This window comes from Schistocerca serialis, chromosome 1 (genome assembly GCF_023864345.2).
Source record: "Schistocerca serialis cubense isolate TAMUIC-IGC-003099 chromosome 1, iqSchSeri2.2, whole genome shotgun sequence".
NCBI classification, from domain to species: domain Eukaryota; kingdom Metazoa; phylum Arthropoda; class Insecta; order Orthoptera; family Acrididae; genus Schistocerca; species Schistocerca serialis.
The window spans coordinates 597,601,445-597,610,168 of record NC_064638.1 but is presented as its reverse complement, the minus strand read 5'-3'; the positions used below and the strand labels follow the sequence as shown (position 1 = coordinate 597,610,168).

General features: G+C 44.8%; 1 protein-coding gene across 1 annotated transcript in view; it reads left to right on the top strand.

The window, feature by feature from the left end:
• Window positions 1-676: 676 nt before the first annotated feature.
• LOC126457938 (odorant receptor 43a-like) overlaps window positions 677-8,724 on the top strand; it is a 96,103-nt gene continuing 88,055 nt past the window's right edge. The window contains exons 1-2 of the mRNA XM_050094662.1: window positions 677-897; window positions 7,369-7,521. Coding sequence (XP_049950619.1) covers window positions 694-897; window positions 7,369-7,521 — 357 coding nt within the window. The 5' untranslated portion in view covers window positions 677-693. The remainder of the gene's footprint in view (window positions 898-7,368; window positions 7,522-8,724) is intronic.

Sequence of the window (8,724 nt, the reverse complement as noted above, 5' to 3'; positions counted from 1 at the left end):
TAACATTCGATATGCAGGGTACTGGAGACAAATGCTGGAGAAGAGCAAATGTGCCTGTCTAAGACGACTGACTCTGGACTGAACCGTAAATTATGAAGACAAATGCACTTTCAGATGGCTCCACTAGTGGACCTTCAAATCTTTTAATGAGTAAAACAGACAGATCAATTTTCAGTGACTACGACGACCTGCTATGGGGTGGGAGGTTTGCTAAAGTTACTTCATCCTGCCGGAGTGGCCTCTGTGAGGTATACCATGGCCTAATAGCTTCAGCTATCGCAGCTTATTATCCTTCAGCCAGCCACTTCTGCCCCCTCCCCTGCTGAGTAGATTTATGAGTCAACAGTGAAACTACAGCCTGCAAGGGAATGGTGCACTGCATCGTGTCACATTCGCACACAGTGAACAATAGTGGTCCGAGAAGTGAACACTATCGAAGGGTAATTTGTTCCCATTCAGAAAATGGTTCATCATGAGAGCTACATGAATTATCTAAAATGTGAAATTGAAACATCAGCCCTTTTTCGATCACCGTGGAAGTATCTCAGTATATAGTGGTGAAGTGGGGAAGCCAAGAAATGGGTAACTGTGCACAGGGCAGAAATTCAACCCTTTTAATTCCAGAGCAAGAAGCAGCCCGGAATGGAGGACGCCGGCGGCCTGATCGGCCCCAGCCTCGCAGTGCTGCGGCTGATGGGGCTGTGGAGGCCGGCCGCGGCTTCTGGGGGAGCCTGCGGCGGCGCGGCCGCCTCCCTGCCGGGGGCACTCAGCTGCGTGGCCATCGGCCTGCTCTCCCTCTGCTGCGCCTCCAAGCTCTTCGTAGACACGCCCACCGAGCTGACGGAGCTCACCGTCTGTGCCTACTTGTTCGTCATAATAACCGCTAACTTTGTCAAGGTAAGGCGAAGCAAGCAAGGCACCTGGGATATACGACACTCCCTCATAATTATTGAGATCCTTAAGAAAACACAGCACGTCAAACTTCAACCTGGTATGCATGATATGTAAGACGGGAGAAATACCTCAGGATTGAAAAGTAATGTATTACTGCGAATTCCGAAACGGGTAGATGGTGACAGATATGAATGTTACAGTATCCTCATGATTGTCATGTTATTTGCCAATGACCTATGGCTGTTGGGGCGACTCTGGAGACCTTCAGTATCAAATAAATAGCTGAGCACCAAATTACAGAGTGTAAGGTCTCATATTCAACTGGGACAAAAATGAGAAGATGATCATGAAAAGATAATGGCTACCAAAAACACTACGGGCTATTAAAATTGCTACACCTAGAAGAAATGCAGATGATGAACGGGTATTCATTGGAAAAATATAGTGTACTAGAACTGACATGGGATTACATTTGCACGCAATTTGGGTGCGTAGTTCCTGAGAAATCAGTACCCAGAACAACCACCTCTGGCCATAATAACGGCCTTGATACGCCTGGGCATTGAGTTAAACAGAGCTTGTGTACAGGTACAGCTGCCCATGCAGCTTCAGACACGATACAACAGTTCACGTAGAGTAGTGACTGGCGTATTGTGACAAGCCAGTTGTTTGGCCGCCATTGACCAGACGGTTTCAGTTGGTGAGAGATCTGGAGAATGTGCTGGCCAGGGCAGCAGTCAAACATTTTCTGTATCCAGAAAGGCCCGTACAGGACCTGCAACAAGCTGTCGTGCATTATCCTGAGGAATATAGGGTTTCGCTGGGATCGAATGAAGGGTCGAGCCACGGGTCGTAACACATTCGAAATGTAATGTCCACTGTTCAGAGTGCCGTCAATGTGAACAAGAGGTGACCGAGACGCGTAACCAATGGCACCCCATACCATCACGCCGGGTGATACGCCGGTATGGCGATGACGAATACACGCTTCCAATGTGCGTTCACAACGATGTCGCCAAAAACGGATGCGACCATCATAATGCTGTAAATAGAACCTGGATTCATTCAAAAATGACTTTTTGCCATTCGTGCACTCAGGTTCGTCGTCGAGTACACCATCGCAGACGCTCCTGTCTGTGATGCATCATCAAGGGTAACCACAGCCATGGTCTCCGAGCTGATAGTTCATGCTACTGCAAACGTCGTCGAACTGTTCGTGCAGATGGTTGTTGTCTTGCAAACGTCCCCATCTAGCGGGTCAGGGACCGAGACGTGGCTGCACGATCCGTTACAGCCATGCGGATAAGATGCCTGTCATATCGACTGCTAGTGATACGAGGCCGTTGGGATCCAGCACGGCGTTCCATATGACCCTCCTGAAGCCACCTATTCCATATTCTGCTAACAGTCATTGGATCTCGACAAACGTGAGCAGCAATGTCGCGATACGATAAACCGCAATAGCGATAGGCTACAATCCGACCTTTATTAAAGTCGGAAACGTGATGGTACGCATTTCTCCTCCTTACACGAGGCATCACAACAACGTTTCACCAGGCAACGCCGGTCAACTGCTGTTTGTGTACGAGAAATCGGTTGGAAACTTTCCTCTTGTCAGCACGTTGTAGGTGTCATCACCGGCGCCAAACTTATGTGAATGCTCTGAAAAGCTAACCATTTGCGTAACACAGCATCGTCTTCCTCTCGGTTAAATTTCGCGTCTGTAGCACGTCATCTTCGTGGTGTAGTAATTTTAATGGCCAGTAGTGTACATTGAAATGGTAGATATGCAGTTACAGATTACTCATAATTTCAAATACCTTGGCAGTGTTGTCTCTGATACTCGTTGTGCAGGCGAAGAAATCACTCATATAACTGAAGCTGGCCGTAACTTCTATAAAATAGTTAAAGAAACCTATTTATGCTTTCACGTAAGTTTGTGAAACATGGACCATGAGAAATAAAGACATGGGTAGAATCCAGGCAGATGAGATGAGCTTTGTTCGTAGTATGTTCAGAATGACACTGAATTATAGAATCTGTTATGAGGAAATCTGAAAAGAGGGTGAAGTTTATAAAAGGTAATAACCTCGCAGTGACTTAGATGTAATGTAAATATGTGGTACTTGGATGCTAACAGGCTGCCAGGATTAACGTATGATTTGAATCTCGAAGACAAAAGACCAACAGGAATACCAAGAGTCCGGTAGAAAGATGTGGTGAAATCTGACGTCAAGCAAGAGGACATAAAGGGGATGGACAAAAATGTACTCACACACAAACATGATACCATGCCTAATACGGAGTAGGAAAACCGTTAGCATTCAAAATAGCTTCTAGTCATCTATGAATCGATAAATACAGCTCCTGTATCGTTTTAAAGAGAATCTTAAATCATTATTTATGCAAAATAGCTACAGATTGAAGCAAAACTAATTGAGGTGGATAGAGACCATGCACCTTTCTCTCCAATGTAGATCACAAAATCTCAAAAATATTGATAGCTGGTAATTGAGCAGCACAGGAGAGACGCAACAATTCATCTTCGTGATCACAAAACTAATCATGAACGATGCCTGTTGTGTGAGCAGGGGCCCGGGTTTTAGAACATTGCATCACCATTGGGGAACAAACATCGTACCACAGGATGGACCTAATTAGTCAAAACTGTTACAAAATGCTTGCAATAATACGATCTTACACCGCAACCGAGGGCCCAAAGGAACACCACTACATGGCTGCCCAATTCCCCATGGAGGACTGACTGCCAAAATCATCGAAATCTCGCCCTGTTCCACGGTTTGGACGTAAACTCGTCCTGAAGTTGCAAACAGTGTGATACCAGACATTTGATTTTCTTCCATTGTTTTAGGGCTTCGGCATGACTTTTTCCAGTTGCGGACATTCGCATCACTGATCAGCGTGTTGTTTTGCTGCTGACAGAGTTCGAGAGGGTGACATTTAGTTCTGCAATAACTTTTGCACCTGTCGGCCTTTTATTTTTCGTCACAATCCGATGACTGTTCGTTACGATCGTTCAGCACACGCTTCCGTCCGATTTGCAACTTAAGGGATCATGTTATTCCGCTTTTCACGTATACGGTATAAATATTTGGTACGGTACCTCTTTAAAATGTAAACACTTCGGGTAGCTTGGTTACAGAAGCAGCCACCATACGAGCCTTAACAATTTGCCAGCATTTAAATTAATGCATCCCCGTAAAAATGCACTGATGACTGCACAGAACACTGTTGTCACCACTACCGACACAAGCAAAGTATTAAAGACATTTCACGGATGCCGTTAGTGGTCAGATACTGCATCTACATGGATACTATGCAAATCACATTTAAGTGCCTGGCAGATGGTTCATCGATCCATCTTCACAATTCTCTATTATTCCAATCTCGTATAGCGCACGGAAAGAACGAACACCTATATCTTTCCGTACGAGCTCTGATTTCCCTTATTTCATCTTGGTGATCGTTCCTGCCTATGTAGGTCGGTGTCAACAAAATATCTTCGCATTCGGAGGAGAAAGTTGGTGATTGGAATTTCGTGAGATGATTCCGTCGCAACGAAAAACTCCTTTCTACATACCACAGCGCCATCTTCTGTACTGACTAGTACCTGCATTTATGTTCGGGCATTTCTAGTTGTGTTTCCATTAATTTTGTTCAGCACTTTACATGACACAGCATCGACGAGGTAAGGAAGTTTAAGACGGTATTTGGTGGCGTGGCCTCACCCGCCAATGCATTAAAAAAAAAGTGGGATACCAAGAAGGTGATTACGATGCAAAGTACTGACACGAATTATGTACAGTAGAATGGAAAGAGTGGTAGAAAGGAAGATCCGTTTCGGAATATAGGAACACCCTAGACCATCAATCCAGGTTGTCAGGCCGTTTGGCGGGCAACACTCAGATAGGTATCCCACCACTGTTCGAGGTGTATTCAGACATGCCTTTGGCCTGGAATCTCATTGCCTGGATTACAGTTGTCTCCAGTGATGAGTCCCGGTTCGAAGTGAGCCTTGATGAGCGGGGAAGACAAGTCTAAAGACGCCTCAGACAGCGGTGGGGTACTGCCATACGGTTCGACAATCACGAGTGATGGTCTAGAGTGTCATTTATTTTCATAACAGGACCCCTTGGATTATCACACGCGGCACCCTTACACTACAGCGGTACGTCAATGATATTCTAAGACCCGTTTTGTTGCCCTTCGCGGAAATCCTTCCTGGGCTTACTTTTCAGCAACATAATGCTTGTCCTCATACAGCGAGAGTTTCTACTGTATGTTTTCGTGCTTTCCAAACCCTGCCTTAGCCAGAAAAATCGCCGGATCTCTCTCCAATTGACTATCTAACCCACGACTGAGGCAGAATTTGGCACGATATTCCTCAGGAAGACATCCAACATCTCTACCAATCAATGCTAATTCGAATAACTGCTTGCATTAGGGCTGAGGTATACCAACACGTTATTGACTTACTCAATTTGCGAAATTTCTTCTCTCGAATAGATCATACGACTTTTCTGAAACTGTTATCATTTATTTCTCTGTACATGTGCGTCACGTCTACGGGTTTCCATTCGGTATGGATAATTCATTTATGACGCATCGTTGCTTATCTTGGAGTGTGTTATAGAGAGAGACCAAAGCTTGACTACAGTGTGCAGATTCAAAAGTATATAGACTGCAGAAATTATGTGATGATTAAGAGACTTACGACACAAACATGGTAGGGCAGAGCAACATGCTTTTTTGAATTTCGCGCCCTGAAGCAATGGTTGCTCCAAAGAGAGAGGGTTGGCACTTCCACATATATTCAAAAAATTTGTCTGATGATCATTGTAGTTTATGATATAAACAAAATTCTCCATTAAAGTTCCTTCCTTGGTAAATTTAATACACTGCTCTTCTTTATCGCATTAGTTTCCTAAGTAAATACTCTGTGTTTTATAGGCGCAGTTTTATAGTAGGATTGGACGAATGTAGAGCTTCCGTTAACGGTCGAGCCATATGTTTCTAATGGTCGCTCAGTCAGCACCACGCAAACTGCATGCCGTACTCATTGCAATATTGCGTCACAAGGTCGTGTTTGTGGGTGGCACTCGATAGTTTCACGGGTAAACAACATTAGAGAAACTGGCGATGTGACGAAAAAAAAAAAAAGAATTGAGCATCCACGAACAGTAAGGATCGTAAGTAACATTGTCATGGTTAGGCTGTTTTGCGATCCTCTCAGCATCTGACTGCTGGCGTGCAGTTGTTGTTGGGCTGTCTGCAAGTTATCTGAGGAGAATCTTTCAGGAAGAACTAAAAATTTCATCCCCATTTTGTTGCTCTAGAAAATGCTTGTGAGGCGCTTCTTGGCATACCAAACCACACTCTTGTTTTCTTCAGTGATGAGTTTCGCTTCTACCTTTAGGAATCTGTAAGTTAGCATAACATGCGCTATCGGAGCCCAGATAGTCCCAGATAATTTCATCAGGGTCCCAAATATTCGCAGTGAGTACCCGTTTGGTGTGCACAATCGCTAGATGGAATAACTGATCAACGGTTTTTTAAGAAAACGAACGGGCAATTTAGGTAACTTCTAAGAATTACGTCCACATGATGATGTGGATTATGTATGTTTCCAACAGGACGGTGCAATGCCACACATAGCGCGTGTATCGGTGACTGTTTTTCGACTACATTTCCAAGGACGCCTCCTCTCCTTGAGCGGCCGTCCACACTGGCCATCACGGTAGCCTGATTTAGCCTCCTGCGACTATTTTTTTATCGATCCATCTAAAATCACTTATTTACAACGATCGTCCTAGGACCACGGCTCACGTGAACAACATTTGTCAAGCTTCGCCACCACACTTGTCGATATGCTAGAAAGATAGAAAGAGTTAAACGAAACTCATATTCGATTAACGCAGTGTATTAAGAATAATGGACGCCATCTGTATGCTATCATCCTTAAAACTGTGGAAACATAAAATTTATATGCCGAAACTGGTCAAAGAATAAATACATATCTGCATTCCTTTTCTAAAATGGCGTTTCTATATAAGCAAGTTGCTCTGCCCCATCCCATAGACAAGCAGGAACAAACCAGTCTTCGGTCTAAAGATCTCAGGAACAAAAGTGACAATTTCGATGATCTGCTGAGAGTGAAGGAGAAGCAAGGGTTGGTCCAAAAAGATTCATGCGATTTATTTGCTTTATGAATTTTTCTTCGTCTTCCATTACTATTGTATTATGTTGATTGTCGTACAAATGACGGTATTCGTCAGCTGTTTCACTCCTTTTTAATAGCCAATCATCAAAGTGTGTGTGTGTGTGTGTGTGTGTGTTTGTGGCCGTGAGGGCGGAAAGCCGACTGATCGCACATACTAACCGGCGGAATGGGGCATATCAATTGTATGTGCAAAATATTATTCAAAATAGACTTACTACCTCTTTCTGCTACAGGCATGCTGTCTACTTCTTCAGCGAAACACACTCCACGAGCTAGTGACACTACTGGCAGAAGCCAAAAAGAAAAACGTCATCGATGTACAGCACAACGAAGAAATTCGCAGCAGTTACGGACGGACATCTGTCAGGCTGTACCGATACTTGCAGGTGAGGATGGAACATTAGTGCTGTTTAGTGAACGTTCTGTCATCAAACTGCCTGCGACTGTTAGCGGCATGGTTACACTAAACATGAGAAAAAATCATCATCTTAGCTGCGCTCGATTTGAAACAAACACACCTTACATCAACTGCCCTTTCACATTTCTCGTCTGGGCACATATATCCCAGAATTAAGTTACAAGTAGTTCCCACCCCTGGATCTGACCAAGGTGTTAGGGAAGTTTCCGTTGGTTGTAAGGAAAATGCTTTAACCAGAACAGTACTCCAAAATATTCCTTATTGGGGAGGGCTCTGCCCCGCTACTAGCTTGCCGGGAATTTGAAAGAATTACCAGAGCAGTCCATGCTTCCTTTTATAGGCAGAGAATGACAGGCATAAAGCCAGCGGCCTAGCGACAATGGTAACACCATTTCCCGTCAAATAACCGACGTTAACTTGGCTAGCACTTGGGTTGGTGATCCTTCGGGCCTGCTGCGCGCTGTTGGTAAGCGGGATGTACTTAGTCCTTGTGAGGCCGACTGAGCAGCAACTTGAATGAGAAGTAGCGACTCAGGTCACGAAAACTGACAGCGCCCGGGAGAGCGATATGCTGACCACACGCCCCTACATATCATCGCCCAGTGAGGCTTGTCGGCTGAGGACGACACAGCAGTCGGTCGGTACGGTTGGACCTGCGAGCCCTGTTCGCATGGAGTTCAGTTTTTAAGAACTGTAATAGTCACAAACGTATAAGTACGTGGTATCACGTAATATTCCGCCAGTGCGGACGGTATGTGCTTCGTCATGCATTACCCGTGATAAAATGAACCGTTTACCAATTGCGGAAAAGGTTGATATCGTGTTGATGTATGGCTATTGTGATCAAAATGCCCAACGGGCGTATGCTATGTATGCTGCTCGGTATCCTGAACGACATCATCCAAGTGTCCGGAACGTTCGCCGGATAGGTAAGTTATTTAAGGAAACAGGAAGTGTTCAGCCACATGTGAAAGTCAACCACGACCTGCAACAAATGATGATGCCCAAGTAGGTTTTTCAGCTGCTGGCGCTGCTAATCCGCACATCAGTAGCAGACAAATTGCGCGAGAATAGGGAATCTGAAAATCGTCGGTGTTTAGAATGCTACATCAACATCGATTGCACCCGTACCATATTTCTATGCACCAGGAATTGCATGGCGACGACTTTG